Here is a 19,503-nt window from a genome sequence, read left to right as displayed (position 1 = left end):
CAGCATATATTCTGTATTGTGGGATTATAAAGTAACACTTTCCTCCCTGATGTAGCTTAATGTGTTAAAAATGTTATGCCATGGTGGGGTTTTTTTGTTTGTTTGTTTTTTTAATGGTACAGTATCAGGCTGTTGCCAAATTACCATGAAGTCTTCAACAATTTCTTCAGATGATGATAAATTTGTGACCTAAAAAGTGAGTTGGGTAGATGAAAAGATGATGAAAGAAGTCATTCAAGAAACCACAAACCATTAATTAGAACTTTGTTTCTGTATCTTTATTATAATTCTAACAATTTATCTCTTAAAACATTTGAAATTCATATATGTTTTATATGAATGTGTGTATATGCATATCACATATACATATATATTCTGTAAGTTACTTTTCATCAGTTCATATTCTCGTTTTTTTAAAAGATCTCTTAAAGGAAAAGAAGTGCTTTCTATAGAGTCAGACCGATTCCCTCTGATATTCACTTCTCCAATGCGACTACAAAACACAAAGAAAGGCTTAAAAAACAAAAAACAGCATCTCACCAGTCACTTAACAAGATCGTTGTATCAGCAAGATGTTTTTTAAATCTTATCCAGAGTTCTTAATTGGCCCTATGTACACTAGCAGACTTTGAGACGTGTAGAGTCACACTTGGCTTGTTCACCCCTTCAGAACCTCCGAAAGGGAAATGTGAAAAAGTCTCAGCTGCTAGTGGAAACAGGGCCGTTGCATATTATGCTGGTAATAAAACAATGAGCTGTGAGCATACTAGCACGTGTTAGCGGCTGCAGAGGGTGCTCTGTACATACGGGAAGATGCAAACGATGGGTGAATACGGAGCAGAGCTCCTAATCCCATCAGATTATCAACAGTGGGAGGGGGGGTGGGTGCAGAGAACAGGTCGAACTGTATAGAAAGCAGAAGAGTTAAATAAATACAATTTACCTTTTCATGTTAAACATTATTTGGAAGACAGAGATTCTTTAGAACTTTTGAGATTTTTTTTCTTTTTACATCTTAAACCATAGTTAGACCATTATTTTCATCGTCCTTATTGCTATTTCCCTTGAATTCAAATATAGTCTTTCCTTAGCCATCTGTAAAGAGCAAATACAAAAACCGTCCCCCCTTAGTTACCGTTGCTAAATCGCATATATAGTCTGTATGGATGCATGCATGCATGTGCACTTTTAAGCAAGGTGACTATGAAAATTCTTAAATCTTTTGGCAAAAATAGACTAACGATAGCAGAAAAAATGCACATTTGATATGTGTTCATGGACTCAAAAGCAGCAGGAGAGGTGAAGCGTTGTTCAAGGTAGAGAGGTCATGACAGAGCCCTTATATTTAATCTCAGCAATAGTAAGACAAGCAGGACTTGGGGATGGGATGAGATGTAAATGTGCCACAAAAGCTGATGTCAGGGGGTCACACCGGGTCACAGGAGAAGAGTTAAACTTGGGTCTCAAATCAATCGCCAGGGAGCGAGATATATATGTAGATTAGAATGTTACAGAGAATTTGAAAAATATTATTTTGTATTATTCTAAATCATTTTCACTCAGAGCAACAGCTGCTACATTTTTACAGCATCTTAAGTGGTGAATAACTTTTAAAAGCGTGAGAAAAATATATTTTGAGGCCTTAAAGGTTAAAAGGTGATTTTGATTAAAGCTTCACAGTCTCACGACAGGAGAAACAATGAGGAGGAACGGGGGAAAACATAATATTCTTAAATGTGCTTCACATTTAATTGCAGTGCTTCTTGTCACTTAGAAGCTATGTTAAGGGTACATTATGCATCTTTCAGTTCAAAAATACCTACATGTACATATATATATTTATATATCTATATAACCACGACGATTATCTTCACTTCACAGTCAGAGAAATAAGCCGACTGCACAAAAGCGCCACCTTAGCCACCAAAGGCAGAAACCAGGACTCTCTGAGGCTCCAATAACAGTAAGGACGATGATAGTAATGATAGATAGTAACAATAAATCTCTTCATATCAATATCAGTATTCCAGTATTCCCATTTAAAGTTTAAAAAGTGTAAGAACAATCATAGTATTAAAACTCGATATAAGCGTTTTTCTCTGGGATCCCCTCGGCCGGGTGTTTCCTCCTGGGTTTCGTCGACAGACGGAGAGAGGCCACTCCTGGAAGGAGCCGGGGGGATTAAGTGGGAAAGAACAAGAAAATGGCAGTTTTTACTCCTTCCCTCCCCTCTCCTTTCCAGTCTGCCTCGCACAGAAGGTCTGAATGAGAGTACAACACTTGCCTTGATGCTGAGAAAGTCTTTCTCCGTAAATAAAATCCGTCTCTTTGCGTCGTCGCAAATCCCAATGAAAGCACAGTCTGTCTCCGTTTTGTACATCTCGGATCCAAACGTAGCGTGTGTGTCTATATATAAGGTGTCCCATAAATTCTAACACAAACACTGGGAAGTGCTTGTGTTTGTGTTTACATGTTGGTGTATGCATGCAGGCATGGATAGAGTAACTCGGGTGCCTGTGTGTGCATATCTGTGTGTTCATTTACTTTTATGTTGTTGGTCTGGGCACTTATTTTTGCTACAAATTTGTGATACAGTGACCAGTCTGTATATACGTCATTATAAGACTTAAGATAATAAAGAGCTATAGAGAAACACACACATACACGCGTGATCCCGATCACAGGATCTGCAGTGAGGACAGAGCCCTACCAGTGGTGAGGTAAAAACAAGACGCAACCAAACACGCAGCAAGCCACACGCAGCTTATCCACCGGCGACTTCGCCTCATTTTAAAAGAGACGAGGAGGCCGTCGCGATAACCTGCCCTACGTTCACCATGCACACAGATAAAGCCTCACTCTGGCACACATTCATCCTCATTCACCCTCAAGTACTCACTCCTCTGGGATGTTTATTATGAAGTCAGCATCCGCTCTTTAATCGTAAACTTTAAACCAGCCAGCTGAGGGGGTAAGAGCACTACTCAACAAGATGACTACGTGACACCTTTTCATTTCTTCAGCCTGCCTCTTTTCCAGTCTAACTGGCTTATTTTGTTCCTCTCAAGTATTTGTAATCTCTGCTGCAGCCACAGACATTTTGGACGAGAGGGCGTTTGCGTTAATTGTGTTGATTGGTGTGACCGTGCGTGCGCGTGGGGAGTGTATTTGTGTAAATCAGCCTGCCACATGTGAGGAGCGCCAGCCCTTCCTCCATCCCTGTGTTTCCACCTCCCCTTGGGCCTCGACTCCCTCTTTCTGATGCTCTCTGTGTGAAATCTGGCCCCCCTTCATTTGTTGTGTGAATCCACCATGGATAGCAGCAGCAGTTGTGTCTTCCTCCCTCATTGGCTTCAACCCCTCCTTCTGTGCCTCTCTCTCCATCTCTGTATTTGCAGCCTCAGCTCCGACTCCCGTCGTCCCTCCTCCTGTCCGTCTGTCCATCCCGAGGTGAGAGAACAGAAATGGGAAAGGGGCTGCTGGACAGCCTGCGGACAAAAGAAAAAACGCAGGACACGCGTGATGTTTCCAGCTTTCTGTGTTTGTTCGTCCGTGGTGTGGTTGTGTGTAGTTCTATCCTCTGACTCACGTTTGTAAAATGGAGAGAATAAATTGGTAAATCTGCTGTGACTCATGCAAATGGACAAGCAGTGTGACTAAGAAAACCGGGAAAACATTGGTCATCACACTTGACGCCTGAGCAGTTGGGTGTATCTGAGTTCACCCTGTTCTTCCTGTAACATTGTAGTTAATGTTGCTCCAGGATCGTCACTGCAGCTGACCGATCATGGTGCTCGGAAGTCACAGCTTTGTGACACAAGTTAGGAAAAGTTTGACTTTAAAGTTTTCTGGAAGTCAGGTGAGGTGATAAGACCAGCAAAGATGGCGGAAGAAGCAGATGTCTGTACTAAAAGGCCGAATTTGGGGCTTGGCAAGATAACTTCATATTTGACCTTGAGTTGTGTGTTACTGTTCCATAAACCCCAATTTATGATCTTATAACAGGGCAAGTATTTGTACTCGTTGACCTTATATCAGACTTATTTATATAGTGCTTCTGTATTCTTGCCAACCATTCACAACACTTTATCTGCCTCACATTCACGCCAATTTAAAATCAGAAAAATCTTTATTTTTATCTCTGTATAAGCTTATTGGTGCTGCCCTGCACAGCAGTTTCAGTTTCTGCATGACCCTTGGAAAAATTAGTTGCCACTCTTAGAACAAACAATAATTATTATATCTATATCAGATCTTCCTGTATCTAATGATAGAGTTATGATACTAACATTATCGTGAAAGGTCAGCCTTCTGTTCAGATTTCAAATAAATTAGCACTTAAAGTGCACACTCTCTCACACAGAACTTTTATTATCACGCATACTCATGCTGTTTAAACTCTTCAGATATTTGTAACATTACAGTTTGCTCTGTAAAATATTCTGGTCAGCTGCCAGTAGAACTGTCCATCCTCATGGTTGGTCATAATTCCGACAACATGCATGCTCATAGCCACAATGGGAAACCTTGGTGTAATTTATTGAGTTAGTATCCACCTTTCGGTCACCACCTAGCCTGACTGGTAAAGTAGGGATAAGTGTATTCACGTGAGGAAATGATATCGTTGGCATGCTAAACTCAGTTCCAAGTACAATCTTCAGGTTGTGTTTGTTAAATTTCACTGCACAGACTGTAGTTTTGTCCTATGCAAATCTAAAAGTAAGTGTTAACTTTTTATTTTTAGTCATTCTGGAAAATTTGTTAATGCATTCATATCTAGTAGGCTGGATTACTGCAACGCTCTTTTTGCTGGAGATAAGTAGGCTGCAGTCTATTCGGAATTCAGCTATAATGTTATTAACTAAAACTCACTCCAGTTTTGGAAGGGCTTCCAGTATCCCATAGAACTGATTTTGGAATGCTCTTATTGTATCTTAAGCCCTAAATGGTCTTGGACCATGGTACAACAGTCTGTTACTTTATGTCCCATCTCGCACTCTTAAATCTGTCACTGCCAAACCATTAGACATATAATTTCCTCGCAGAGATAAATTTGGGATGTAGTGTTTTCTGTTGCCAGCTTATCCTGCCCAAAACTTTGGAACAACCCACCTCAAAATATTCAGGAAGCGATCTCTAAGAGTTTCTCGAAAGCACTGGTCTTTAATCTTGCAATTAACTTGTGTCCCTACTTGAAATTAATCACTGAATCCAATTCAAGCAAGAGGCTGCTGTTCTTCAGTGACAATAAATCTAAAGCTGTGAGGATCCTGAGGTAAGGGCCATTCTAGGAACCCACCGGGTGTCCTCTGCTGACTTTGCAGGGCTTGCAGTGTAGCCAGCAGATATCTCTCCAAAGACTTCCTGTGCCACTAATTGATTAAAGATCCAAAAGATTATTTTTATAAGGAATACGATAAGGCATTACAGCAGTCGTTTGTTCTGGACACAACCTGTTGACAACCTTTAAACTATAGTAGCTGGTCCCATGTTACTTTTCCCGATGGTGTCCCCAACTGACTATAAAATTGCCACTATGTCTAAATATGTAGATATATGTTTACAGAGGTTGGGTAAGGTTTGGTGTTAAAACAAAATAAGAAAAATAACCTGAATAACAAAGAGAAATAACACAGAAATCTTTTATCTTTACCTAATTCCACTGATAATGAAAAAGTAACATTGATGCAATGTCAGGTCAGTTTACGTCTTAGCAAAAATCATTTTAAAAATACTGAAATTGCCATTTTATCTTTATCTTATGGAGGCCTGGAAATCCCAAAAGATGAGCTTTTTATCTGCAAACAAGATCACTGAATTGTGGTGGATTAATTGTCTTGTGCATACAGAAATTAATATGCTGCTCTAAAAACTTAAGCTGCCCTCAGCCACATTACAATGGGCAGAAATAAAATAGTGAAGTTTTATATTGACAAATATAATTTACAGTGAGTCTCTAACAGTTTCAGATATACTTTATTTGGTAGCTGTCCACATTTGAAGTTGTATGTATGTCAAGTTATCAAAGTAATAGCTTATGTATGCACAAATGAGAATAATTTAGTGCATATGAGTAAGAAATGTTACCATGTGGGACTTCAGTAGCATGTGGATTTTTTGGGGTAAGATAAGGAAAATGCTTATTAACATTGGGTGCAAGTGCTATAAGCACACATAGTACTGAATGGTATTAACCAGATAGAGATCATATTTTAAAGGTGGCATTAAAGAGGCTTTACAGGTTGCACTTAGCAGCCATACCTGTCCATTACACTCCTCAGGGCTCGTTCTATATTCATGCGGTGACCCACTCGTGTCACACCCAAATCCAGATAGTCGTCCTTGGTCAGGGAGGGCAGGTGGGTGCCATCAATCTCATTATCCAGGAAACGCTCTCTGTGCTCCCCCAAGTTCAGGTATCCCAGCCAGTCTGCGACGTCATACTTGGTCCAGTAGGGCAGCGGCTTGGAGGCGAAGGGCTTTGTGGGAGAAGGGGGCGGTAGATGGGGGTAACTCAAGCAGGGAGGCGGAGGGAGAGGGTGCAGAGGCGGAGAAGAGGCCCCAGACAGGAAATGAGTTGGAGAAAGTGATCGAGAAACTACTAAGGTTGAGTTTGGAGGAGGCGGTGCGCCAGAGGGGGCAAACAGGGGAGGCGAGGGAGAGAAGTAGGGGTCTCCGAGAGGGTTCCCAGGTGATGGTGGAGTGACCGAACCGCGGAGATCATAGATGGCACTGTACAGAGGTGAGGTAGGGAGAAGTGGAAGGGATGATGGCCGTGGTGGGCCCATCTTGGGTCTCTCTGAGGGCGAGATGAGGGGGCTGGGTGCTCGCCTTCGCTGGAGAATGTGTGATTCTGCTTTACGGGACTCACGACTGGGGATAAACTGGAATTCCAAGGCTTTGGTCCTGTAGACAGGTCTGTGTTTGGGAGAAGTAGGATAAGGGGAGTAAGATGTCGGTGACAGCGGGGAATGGGAACGTGGCGGCTGAGAAGCTGCTGGAGGCTGCGGAGATGGTGATCGTCCCCAGTTGGGGTACTGGGAGGCAGGGGTGGGGGACGGAGACAATGATGGCTGTGATAACGAGATCGGAGACGGCGACAGAGATCGAGCCGAGGGCGGGCTCAGAGCTGAGGCTGAGTCTTCTGAAAATCTGTGAGAAGAAAGCGAGAAATTATCACAGGGAAAGAACAGTGACGTAAAAAAAAGTACAAACATGCACACACTAAGGGAAACAGTGTCCAGCTATTTCAGACCGTCTGGATTAAAGTGCTAAAAATTGATTTGAAGGTTAACATGGACTTAACGCTTCCTTTGTGTGAATTCAAGCTCATCAAATTTTATATTTTTTCTTGTCACATTATCAAAGTTATCACAGCCATGAGTTCATGAATATCACAATATTGGTATGTGGCATTCAAAATGAGAGTAAACAAAATAAGCAGAGTGTATTTAAAAGTTTATAAAAGGCATTATAATATTCGAATATTATTATATCTTGGTCAAATCATCACAACCTCCTAGCATTAACCAGGCTCCCATTCACATCATTTAGATTAACCTCCCTCTTTATAAAGATTTCCTATAGAAGAACTGTAAGGCCACTAAATACCTGAGACTTCTCATTTCTGATTCTAACTTGTTTAGCACGTGGCTAAAATGCAACCTAATCCTATCCCCGGTGGATGTTAAGCAACAAAATAATAATTCCCTATATATTTGTAGTGTTATATATGTAGTGTTCAGTGTGTAGACAAAACATCATCAAAGGAAATCGACCAACAAACTGCAGAGACTCAATCAGGTCAGCCACAACACGTGACACACCTTTGAGTCAAGCCGCGGGACAAAGTAGTGCATTTTAACCGAGCTGCTAGTAGTAGAGGAGAAGCAGCAGCAAGGGTGGACAACAAACTGGTGATTAAAAAGAAAATAAAGTCCTCAAAAGCTTCACTCAGCAGTGTAACAGCTTAACTGAACCTATGCGAGTGACTCAGTGGGTTTGTTTTAGAACGTGAAAATCTCCAGATGTGTGAGAAAAGGAGCTGCAGCAACAGAGAAGCGTAGTAATCACCCTACTTTAGTGAGCAGTAGTTAAAGCAGTTACTGAAAAGCAGGAAAGCTGTAATTAACCAAAACGCAAGTCTCTAATAATGACTGTCCTGGCATTGGATTGTTTTGTAATATTATTAAGTGCACATTTTTAAATTGATATATATATTTTTTCATTTTTAATTATCACTGTCAATACGGTATGGATATAGATAAAAAACAAAATAGTGTGGAAGTGCTGTATTACCTGTTTCTGCTTCTGAGAGAAAAACATGGAAAAAGCCAGAGAAATAAGAGAGGTTTACACAGTATAGACACACTTACGCAAGACATAAACAGACAGTGCGCAGTTTGAGGTTTTTTCCACAGAAGCTTGCACATCACAAGTGATGTATTCAGACACTGACAGAATGACAGTAACGAAAAATGAAGTTCATGCTTTGACGAGAAAACATAATGCAGTCAAGTTATGGCAAGCCGTACCGGTGTCTGCTCAGCTGTGTCTGGCTGCTCCAGCTGTCCTTGGTTCTTTGCTGCAGCTTGCTGCTCAGTTCATTGATGATGCTGGGCTTCATACTGGATGCGGGAGGGTAAATTTTCTTCCCCTCTAAAAGCGTCCCATGCTGGCCGCTCCCATCGCCAGACATCTGACTCTCTCCCCAAAGAGGCTTCATCTCAGGAGTGCGTGGCCGCTCAAAGTATGGTGAAGTGGGACGTCCCAGGTTCTGCATGTCCCTTACTCCATATCCGTCCTGGCCACTTTCGTCCTCTGCCACTCCCTCCTCGATCTCATCCTCTTCCTGTTCATCTCGCCGTCTGTGGGAGTGGAAGGACGCGGGAGCAGTGCTGGTTTGTCTTTGTAGCTCCCCGGCACGACCTCCCTCTCTGAACCTGTTGGTTTTAGGGTAGGTGGAGGCTGCTGCCGTAGCGTTCTGCATCTCAAAAGTCTGTCCATCCAGGTAGCTCATGTAAGACTCCAGAAAATCTCCTCCCCTCTCTGCATCCCCTCCCCCTCCTATCCGTCCTCCAGGTCCTCCTCTCTCCCCTCTATCTAGTCTGTCTCCCCTTAGAGCCAGGATGCTGTCCAGGTGGTGGTCACTGCTGCTGCGACTGTCCAGCTCTTCGATCCCAGAGTCCACCACAGTCTCCTGGGATTCTCCTTTCTTGGCGGTCGGGGGAGGACGGTGGTGCTCTCCTGACCTTCGGCTTCCTGTGATGGCGGCAGAAGATGTTGAATGCGTGGTGTGTGTTCGCTCCTGGTAGAGCTGCGTGGAGGTGCTTGTTGTGGTGGCAGCAGTGGTGGTTGTAGCAGCACAGCTAGCGGTCGTGGCATGAGAGGCAGTGCCCCTTTGTGGGACAGTGGTGGCAGCAGTGGACGAGGGCGCTGGGGGACCACGGTAGGCTGGAGGAGGAGCGACAGTGTGAGGGGGAGGTGTTGGTGAAGAGCGCCCAGGAGTGTGAGTGCTGTTGTAAAGGTGGTGGGACATAGAGAAGGGTCTGTGGTAAGAGCCAGGAGGAGGTGGGGGTGACACTGATGGTGGAGGTGGAGGGCCCGAGGTGGGCTGCAGGGTAGAGGGTGAGGGTGGAGGCTGTGGGTTGGGTGATGTTTGTGATGGGGAGGGAGCAGACTGAGTCAGGTTTGCCACCTCACTGTCATAAGATGTGAGACTAGAGGCGGTGGAGTCCCCGGCCTGAGGTGAGTGAAGGGGTGTATGAGCAGGAAACCCACTTATGAATTGTTCTTTTGGGGGGCGGAGGGGGTGGTGGTGGTGGAGGTGGGGTGGCGGTGGAGGGGGCGGGACCTGCTGTTGGCGGGAGGTCAGGTTGTTGGAGAGCATTGCGTGTTGTGAGTAACCCGATATTCCCCTGTCGAAGCTGTTGGCGAACTCTAAAGGGGGCGGGAGCGGGTCTGCGTAGACAAATTCATCATCTGCATCGACTGAGGGGGCAGGGGGAGGGAGAACCATGAGCCCACTTCCCGTGCTCCCTGTAGTGCTCCTTGTCTGCTGAGCACTAGTAGGAGGAGGAGAGGGAGGTGTGAGGGATAGTATAGTGGCATCACTTTGACTTTCCATCCTGAGAAAAGTGGGCCTCCGCGGCTGCTGTGACTGAGCGGCCTGGTGGGCGGCGCTTTCAGCCGCTGCTGCATTAGCAGCTGCCTGCTCCACCCTCCTCATGTAGCCCTCTCTCTCCTTGTCCCTCTCCCTTTCCCTGGACAGCTCCCTCTCCCTTTCCCTCTCCCTCGATCTCTCCCGCTCCCTTTCCTTGTAACTTGGCTGATACGGCTGAGACTGATAGTGGTGTGTGTGGACTGTTTTGTCCTCTGAGAAGCGAACTCTTAGCCCCTCACGGGCCCCTCCTCCTTCCCGCTCCCTCTCCCCACCGCCACCGTCCTCACCCCAAACTGTCCCAACTCCTCTGAGGATTCTGGGTGAGGGTGGCCGTCCGACAGTGGGTGTTGTGGCCGCCAGAGAAGAGGAGGTGACCAGGTACGAGCTTGAAGACTGGGAGGCGGATGACACTGGTTGAGAGGTGACACTAGATGAAGGAAACACCACGCTCGACATTTGGCGGGTAAAGTGATGCTCCGCTCCCCTCCTTAACCTGCTGTCATCCCTCAGAGCACGTTCTCTGGCAGCTAGGGCAAGGCCTAGTGGCGATGTGGGGTCAAGAGCCTTTCCTGTTAGAGGGTGGATGAAGGTGGTGGTAGTAGCGGGTGCTGGCTGCCTGCCTGCTGCTGTGTATAAATCAGTAGGCACAGACTTGGGCTGATAGTCCAGAGCAGGTGAAGAGTACTCAGGTAAGCCAAAAGCAGGAGGCATACTGCGAGTATGATGGATGAAAGTATCCCCAGAGAACATGCCCTCATCAATGGACTTGGACGGGCGCAGCCTCGTTGATGAACTTTCAGCCTGTGTGTTAAGCGGTTGCTGTGACACCTGAGTCCGTGTTACTCCTCCTATTCCATCGCTCACTCCTCCAAGGCTCACATCCTCCTCAGCAGACATGAACAAGGAAGCACTCTTTCTGCGGGCTTCGTGAAACCGCTCCCTGTCTCGTCGAGCTGCGCCCACAATGGCGGCCCCGAACTGGCTGGTAAAGTCCAGATTATCCTGGGCTCGAATAGAAGGCAAGGATGGAGGCGGGGGTGCTGGGATGGATGGTGGAGCAGGGGGCTGTGGAGCAGGGGTGGAGGGAGGAGGACCATGGGGTGTTTTGGATTCATCTGCCTCCCCTGATGCTGGAACATCAGCCTCCACGCTGCTGCCCTGGCTGCTCCGTCCACTGCTGCTGGTTGAAGGGGCCTTAACGATGATGGTGGGAATAGGAATGGAGCTTTTCTCCATGGAGCCTTTGCCCCCCAGTGTACCCTGGCCCATACGCAGGTCCTCCACTTTAGACTGCTTTACCAATGGACCCTTACCTCGCCGCGCCCCTCCTTTAGGACCGCCTGCTCCAGCGCCAGCTGCACTGCGGTCTGCACGCTGGGGTTGACTCTGGGTAGTCTGTTGTTGCTGAGGCATTACAGTGGCAATGCTGGACGGGGGGACGGCAGTGCTGTATCCTCTCCTAAGACCAGCTGCCTTGGCCCCTGCACCAGCCCCTACGCCAGCTCCAACAGCCTCCCCAGTGTAGGCAACCTTCCGCGAAGCAGTCCTGCTTTGAGCAGTGTGGGCAGCTGCATGTGCATAGGGGGTTGTGTGGTCCACCGCTCCAGTACTGGGGCCAGTGCTGGCACCACCAGTCCTCTCCCTGCCTCCATGGGTGAAGTGTAATGCCTGGGAGTAGGGCTGGTAGTGTGCAGAGGTGGATGTGGACTGGGACACGGAGACAGAGGGCTGCTGCGATGTTTTCGTTCTCCAACCGAGTGGTGGAGCAGAGGAGAACGGGGGATCCGGTGGGGCTGTGGTGGGAGGAGGGGGGATGTCATCTGGGCCAGGCACTGACAAACTCCGGGCAAACTTCATGGCTGGAGGATGGAGGAACTGCTTCTCCTCCTCAGGCACCCCTACATAAAAGAAAATATAGTGATGAATTGGGGCTAAACTATGAGCATATAAGAAATAAGGAAAAAAGGCGGGGGGGGGTTAAATGTACAAAGGTAGAGAGCAAGAGAAGCTGAGGGTAATATATGAGAGTGTCTGTCTAAATCTGCCTGCCCAAGCACCTGCCAGCAAGTCTGTCCTCAAATCTTATGTTTGTTAGTATATAATTCAGTTAGTGCTAAATATTCCACAAGCACTAGCAATTAGAAAGCGAAGCACAGCAGCATTTGTTATGTTGATCACAAGAGAGCACATGAATACTTCTGAGGGAACCTTAGCAAAGCCTTACTAAGCAACACACCCATAAAATAACCCATCAGAGGGAAAGAAAAATGTAGGTTACCAGCACTACTACAGCACTACCAGCACTGTTAGAAATAGTATAAGACAAACAAATATCTTTTTTTTTTCTACAGATAAAATGCACAGAGTTTAGAGCCACAGACAGGACACTTTTGGCTACAGACAAACAGGTCAGCACAGCACAGACCTCTACTGGCCCAGAGGACAGACGGACAGGTGGACAGAGGGGCAGACGGAAAAAACAGACAGCCTCACCGATGGATTTCTGCCGCAGCATACCGTGCGGTGGGCCATGACCTGAGGTGTATTGTCCACGGTCGTAGCCTAGGCCCAACCCCGATGACATCACCCCCATCCCGGACTGATCCCCGTAGTTTGGCTGAAATGATACAAATCAAAAGCCTGAGAGAGTCATGAGACGTACATGTATATTATACTGCATTATACATTATACTAGTATATTATACTTCTGTTGAAGAACAATAGATGAGACTAAAAGCTGTGGTATTGTAAAAGGTACGTTTGCAGAGCAGATTCAGTGTTATATACCTCCATGCAGATCTGAACAAGTCTGCAAATAGTTTCTTGTTTTGTTCTTCTTCACCAGTACAGCAGTTGTTCACTTAGCAATATCGGTATGATTCTAAAGGTACTTTGTGTAATCACCCTCTGCAGAATTTGACTTAACTTTCACCACCAGGTGGCAGCATTCTACTACTCATTGTTGTAAATAAAATTTAAGATGTGCTGCTATTCTTTTCACTATTTCTCTTTAGCTACAGCCATTTCTTCAAGGTTCTTTTCCTTTTGCCAGGACTTGCCATATATTGTTATATTAATTTTATTATAAATTGTAAAACTTGTGAGCAGTTTCATGTAGGAACTATTTTCTTTGAACATTTATTGCCATCTTCTTTGTTTATAATAGTTGTGCGCCAATGGTTGGTTCGTAGATTTTGATCGTAGGACCGTGTTTAGATTATAGCAGTAACATTTACAGACAAAAGTAAATACTACTTTCAGCTGAAATATAGTATGACCAAGATTTACAAAGAAGACTACACTTTTTATTCAATATGAAGCATAATGAGTGACTAAGACCATAAAATCATCAGCAGTTGGTTTATATGTGGTTTTTTTAGTCTATCCTATAGACTTCTATATTACAGGAAGTCTTTTGTCAATAACAGCTATCGCCATCTTGTGGTCGTTAGATAGAATGCAGGTTTAGACACTTCTGTATTGTTTTAATTTTTCCAGTGTGGAAGAATGCCTATACTTCTGACAAAGACCCTCTTTCCCCATAGGCCTATATGTCCATTCTAACAGGCATTGGCCACTCAATTATTTGTTTTGTTTGTTTGTTTTTTAGTTTTATTTTTTATTTTTTCAGTCCTAAAGCTTCTTTTATAAGCATAGTTTAACTGGTAATGTATTGATGGCATTTTTTTTTACAAGATAAAGCATCGTTTTAAGTGACCTGATAATACTGAGAAAGGCCAACTGACCACACTTTACTGCGCTATTATCTAAAACAACTTCTATCATATTTTTCTTTGGAATTTTATCCCACATATTTTTTTCTATCTCATTTTATGGTAGCCGTGTTGGCACATACACACAGACACACACATCTCTGAACACTCGTAAATCTACTGCAGCACAATACACACCTCATTGCCATAGAAACTTCTTCCCCTGTCCCTTTTTGGCCCCTGTCCCCGTGTCCCCGGCGCCTCATTGGTGCTGATTGTCTGCTGAGCTGCTGCAAGAATTTCATCTAGTTTATCTGAGAGAAGAAAAAAGGGGGAAAGAGACAGACAGAGAGAAGCAGAGAGAAAGAGAGCAAGAGAGACAAAGGAACATACGACAATGAAACAGAAAGATGGACAGCAACAAAATGAAGGGAACAATGTGCAGGAAGGACCACACTTGACAAAGGTGGATGAGAAAGAGAAGAAGAGGTTCAGGAAACATCCGCTGAAAGACATGAGGTTTCTTACTCAAAGCCATCTGATAGACTGTCCTCTTCTTCTCTGTAACTTGTGAGGATTCGAATTCTATAGGAAGAAACGCAGGACAAGCTCGGTAAGACACTGCGTGGTGAGTGCCAAGTCATTTTGGACAGACATAAATACAATGCCTTAAACGGGAGTGCACCAGAGCATACCTGATTTTTTTTTCCAAGGGGTAGCAGCTGGAAGGAGGACAAAAGGAGACTTAAGTTTTGGCAGGATTGAAAGTGCAATAGCGTTGTTAATGTGAATACTAATCATATTCCCCAGAGCCCGACAAACTGAGTCACCTCTCCAAGCTTTTTCGATCTTCGATGTAAAACAACGTGCATCACACCCACGCTTTAGGACGGCTAAAGCATGCACACTAGTGTTACAGTAAATATGCTGTACACACATACAATATGCTCTGACCAACACACACACTATTGGAAGCAGACTGAAGCCAACTCCCACCTCTCTCCACTGTGAAATGGTTAAGATCCCGTCAGCAGGGGAGTGAGGACAAAGGAGACAAAGAAAAGCAGAGTTAGTGGTTAAACGAGTGAACAGGCAGCAGGAAAGTCGAGGAATTAAAGGTGACCCTTAGCATTTGCTGGTTTGAGTGAGTTTGTGTATGTGTGTGCGTGTGTGTGTGGGGGGGGCTCATCTGCGCTACTCATACTCGAGCAGTTATATTTCATAATGTGTGCTTTATTGAGCTTGATTAAACAGCAATTAAATCTAATGTACAATGGTTAAACCAGCTATGAAGGATTTCTGTGCTTGTGTTTGTTTCATCTCTCACAAAATCTACGCTGCACACATCATTTCAAAATAAGCCACATTTTTATTGAAACAAGTGTCCAAACATATTTAAACAAGGCTCGAGTGTAATTACTGTCAAGAAAACAACAATTTGTTGACTAAAGTGCACCGCAGGATCACTCCGGTTTTAATGCCCTTGTTATCTTGCAGCATGACTTCTAGCTGAACCGGGACACTGCACCAATGACAGGGGTGAGATAGTTTAATAAGCATCACAGCTAAATGAATTCTAATGCATTAGAGTAAGCATATGGCAGCAGCTGACATGGCTTCATCACACATTGTGCTCCTCTCACCTTGATTTAGTAGAGGAGGCACAAGCAACCAGATTCAAGTGCAAATGAAGAAACCAGATCTCAACTTTGGTTATTAAAGGACAAATGCACTTTATATTGAGTCAGACTTTAGATAAAGAGAGATTAGATTTACATGCTAAGCATTGCCATGTGTATTATAGAAGGAGTATAGTGAACAGCATCCATGGGAGACTACTGTAACCCCAAAGATGGCGGTTGTCCCACCTCTGCCCTTAGAATAAGCCAATAAAATAGTCGAACTGGGACTCAACTATGGTATTCATTTTAGTTACACTGACACATGCAGACAGCAGAGGTTCACGGCAGATTTAGTTGCCTTGCATAAGGTATAGCTCCTCGTTGTCAAAGCAAAGATGTCGTAAATGCACTTTTTTACATTGTTCTTGGCTTACTGTATCTATAACTTGAGTGCTCTGCTGTTGGTGAAGTCATAATATCGTGCAACTTTTCTGCAGAAGTATAATATTTTGGGGGAAAGTTTTCAAGCCTGAACCTAAACTTCTTTTTTTCATCAAATTAGCATGGTGATGCTATACATGCAGTTTTTTATGTCCCAGTGGCCATTGGTGTTATAGTTATGGATACATTCTCACTTAATTAGTACAGGAGTTTTAGAATAGTTACTCAGAGACATTTAAAAAACCGCTCCAAAGTGGAAAGACTTTCTTCTGCCCTGGCTGGGCACTAAAGTTTCAGGCCAAAAACTCGGTATGATCATATGATAACAGTACATACGGCCTGACAGATTTTTCTTGTTTTAAATTAACACATAAATAGATAATATTGATGCAGATACCTTGTTAGGAACTGTGAAAAAGATATACAATAGAGTGGTCACAAATTATGCAGCATATGCTTCTATGTTTCTTAAGCTTATTTGGGGTCACCACATTTGGTAGCTCAGCATATTTTTTTATACAGAATCCACTTCCTGATGCAACCCCAAATGGATTTGGAGTTGCATCAGGAAGGGAATCCTTCACTTGCTAGGCGAACAGGACTAAAAAGCAACAATATTAATATGACTATTATTGTGTGTGCATTAACAATTTTGTTGCTTGGAGTGAAACTGTAAGTATCAGATCATACATACAGTGTTACTGGTAAGATTGAGGAGTCTATAGTGAGCACTGGGACAGTAGGAAAGTGGGTTAAGGGGTTCAGGAAACCTGTACCTGTGTGTCAGACTGGGTGCTCATGCTTTGGGTGGTCAGGTGAGATCACACCACAAAAACAGGGCAGGTGAGGGGAGGAGATTGGGGAGGAATGAAGCAAAAGGCTAATCTCTACACTCAGGTTCATCCAGTCTGATCCTGATTTGGACGAGACTAGAATAATTGGAAGAATAAGCTACTTCAAAATGATTAAACTGGACGCCCCAGAGGGGGCATCTCCTGCCAGGATGAAACCAGGGATCTTTTGCATGTTAGGTAAAACCACTAAAACAAGCCCACATATTTTTTGACACTCCCCCCTGGAGAGCGTATATGCAGCGACATCATGTAGAAGAGTGTGTAGAGCTCTGGGTAGCACATATGGGTTAACAATGCAAGGAGCTCAAGAGTTTATAAAAACAGATCTGAGACTACCTAACAAAGCCTAGCTGATTCTTCTACTTATTCTCATGTCATCAGGTCTCATATATTATTAGCCGTTAACTGGGCATGCTCAGAACCAGAGCATTTTAAGTGCTTGGAAGATATAACCCAATCAGCAGTAAAATACTGGCCAGAGTTCTGATCAGCAACTCTCCTCCCACTATTTTGCCTCAAATAGAGATGGCATAGCCACACATAATGCAGTCACCATAGCAACAGACCTGGAACAAAGTTTTTTTTTTCTTTCTTTCGATTTTTTTTCTTTTTTCAAAAATTACTCATCTCAATAATTTTATCCTTGGTGTGATTTTCTTCCAAATCAATAACAGAGATTTTCAACAAAAAAAAAAAAAAAAAAAAATGGAGGGGCTATTTTGCAACTTCAGACACCTCGCTCTGATGCACGTGGCACCCGCAAACTCTGTTCAGGTGATACCTTTGCAGTTTCAGCGTTACCTTGGCGACAAATACTTGCTGAGTGTCAGCATGAGTGCAAGCAGAGGGGCTGGTAGACTACTCTGTGGGTGCTGGGGTTAAGTGGGCGGGGCCAGGGAGCAGTAAGGGGTGCAAGGGGTAAGAGGCAAAAGAAGCGGGCAGTGAGAGAGGGATCACAGGGTAGATGGCGACACTCGTTTTGGGTGGGGTTACCTGTAGTGGGGGTGCTGGAAGTGACAGTGTGGAACCTCTGAAAGAACAGTGAAATGCATTGAGACCGTCATCCATGGCGGCAGCCAATCTTCTTTCCCGCTAGTTTCTGTCACTGAATAACTGCACTCTCTCCTCACTACTGTCTTGCCATCTAAATTTAGCCCAACTCCCCTTCACACTTACAGCATCTTTAACAACCCCCAACTCTGGTTTCACACTGTCCTATCATTCAACACCACCTCAATCTGTTTCTACCCAGTACAGCACCCCGCTTCTTTGTCTACATCTTCCTAGCTCTCTTTACTTGTTGCAATTCATCTCTTTAAAACAACAACAACAGTGATTTAAACTTGTTTCTTACCCATCTCCTCCAATTCTGAAGTCATTGATTTGGACCGCAGGGCAATAGCTGGAGTGCTCAGCCTTTTACTCTGCTGGGGGACTGGAGGAGAGTGAAGAGAAAAGGAAGCAGTGGTCAGTCAAGCTGTTCACAAACAAGGTTCAATTAGGACCAGAATTCATCAACAGCAGCCAACACCAACGTGTTCTCATCCCGTATACTGCCGTCCCGTCAGATGCCGTTGGCATCACTGAGATATCCACAAGATGTCCTTTGGCACTGGTTATGATGGTTGAGTGCCAGTTTAGGGAGCCAGCATATGATTCAAGCCTGCACAGGAAAATCATACAAACACTTTCAGAGAGTGTTTTTTAAAGGTGAGATGACAGTTTCTGTCCATTCAGATGATGGCAGTTTGTGCTGCATCACAGTTTTTCAACCATCTGTGGGGTGTCTGGTAGGGCTGGTTATTTAGTCAGAATTAGGACTTTGACTTCCTACAGTAAAAAAAAAAAAAAGAAAGAAAGAAATCTAAAGACGAACTAAAACTCGTAGGGTTTTGCAGTTGAACCGTGTTTCCCGTTTGGGAGCTTTCACTTGTAGGTTGGTTTAGGCACAGAAAACTTCTCGGTTAGCTCTATTAGACTGTACCTTTGCTTAAAATATACTTCTTCAAACATTAACCTTGCACATTGACAAATGATGCCTACACAGTGTGATTAAACGCGGCTCTGCAAGAGCTGGAAGTGAGAAAGTTGTCTAAACATTATGATAGACCTGTGTGCCACAGCACCAACAGCAAAGGACATCTTGCACATATCTGCAAGTCGTCTGTAAGTGTCAAATTGTGGCATTTTGTCAACGTCACAATTTGACACCCTGGGAATGAGAACAGGATGGCACTCCAGGAAGAAGAAAGCAGACTCTTACTTTTCTTCCTTGAACCCTCCTCCATGTCAGGGTTGCGGGTTACCATTACAACCTTGACCATGAGGCTGTTACCACCCTGCCGGATCATGTTGACGACCTGCCGGTGACCAACCTTCACCACATTCTGACCGTTGACCTGGGGCACAACACAGGTGTAGATATTTATTTATTTTAAGAAAATTCATTTTTATAACTTTACCCTTCATTTACAGCATGTCAATGAACCAGATGGTTGACAAGGTTAGAGTTTCTACACATCACTATTTATAAAAACTGTTCTTTGTTAGCTTTGGCTCACAAGGATTTGTTTCGAACTTCTTGTTTTTTGTTACTCTTGATTCTGTGTGATGTGAATGACAGAAAATATCCCTACTATGGCCTTCTCAGGCAAAGAAAACTGCTTCAGACCTTTTGTTGGCTAAGAAAGTTGGCTTAAAGGAAGAGGAAA

At 44.2% G+C, this 19,503-nt stretch overlaps 1 protein-coding gene across 5 annotated transcripts in view; it reads right to left on the bottom strand.

Annotated features, from left to right (window-relative positions):
• Positions 1 to 252: 252 nt before the first annotated feature.
• Positions 253 to 19,503, bottom strand: part of shank1 (SH3 and multiple ankyrin repeat domains 1) — a 112,044-nt gene continuing 92,793 nt past the window's right edge. Inside the window, exons 18-28 of one of the 5 annotated variants that reach the window (XM_005468988.4) lie at positions 19,056 to 19,191; positions 18,147 to 18,227; positions 14,872 to 14,880; positions 14,571 to 14,597; positions 14,404 to 14,460; positions 14,074 to 14,189; positions 12,656 to 12,779; positions 8,535 to 12,060; positions 8,299 to 8,310; positions 6,262 to 7,152; positions 253 to 3,488 (exon numbers count right to left, since the gene is read on the bottom strand). In XM_005468988.4, coding sequence (XP_005469045.3) covers positions 3,401 to 3,488; positions 6,262 to 7,152; positions 8,299 to 8,310; positions 8,535 to 12,060; positions 12,656 to 12,779; positions 14,074 to 14,189; positions 14,404 to 14,460; positions 14,571 to 14,597; positions 14,872 to 14,880; positions 18,147 to 18,227; positions 19,056 to 19,191 — 5,067 coding nt within the window. In that variant the 3' untranslated portion in view covers positions 253 to 3,400. The remainder of the gene's footprint in view (positions 3,489 to 6,261; positions 7,153 to 8,298; positions 8,311 to 8,534; positions 12,061 to 12,655; positions 12,780 to 14,073; positions 14,190 to 14,403; positions 14,461 to 14,570; positions 14,598 to 14,871; positions 14,881 to 18,146; positions 18,228 to 19,055; positions 19,192 to 19,503) is intronic. The other 4 variants (XM_019358400.2, XM_005468990.4, XM_019358401.2 and 1 more) reach the window with 4 other exon arrangements.

Source organism: Oreochromis niloticus, linkage group LG4 (assembly GCF_001858045.2).
Source record: "Oreochromis niloticus isolate F11D_XX linkage group LG4, O_niloticus_UMD_NMBU, whole genome shotgun sequence".
NCBI lineage: Eukaryota > Metazoa > Chordata > Actinopteri > Cichliformes > Cichlidae > Oreochromis > Oreochromis niloticus.
Note: the sequence above shows the minus strand (reverse complement) of the source record. Positions and strands in the feature narration are given on the sequence as shown.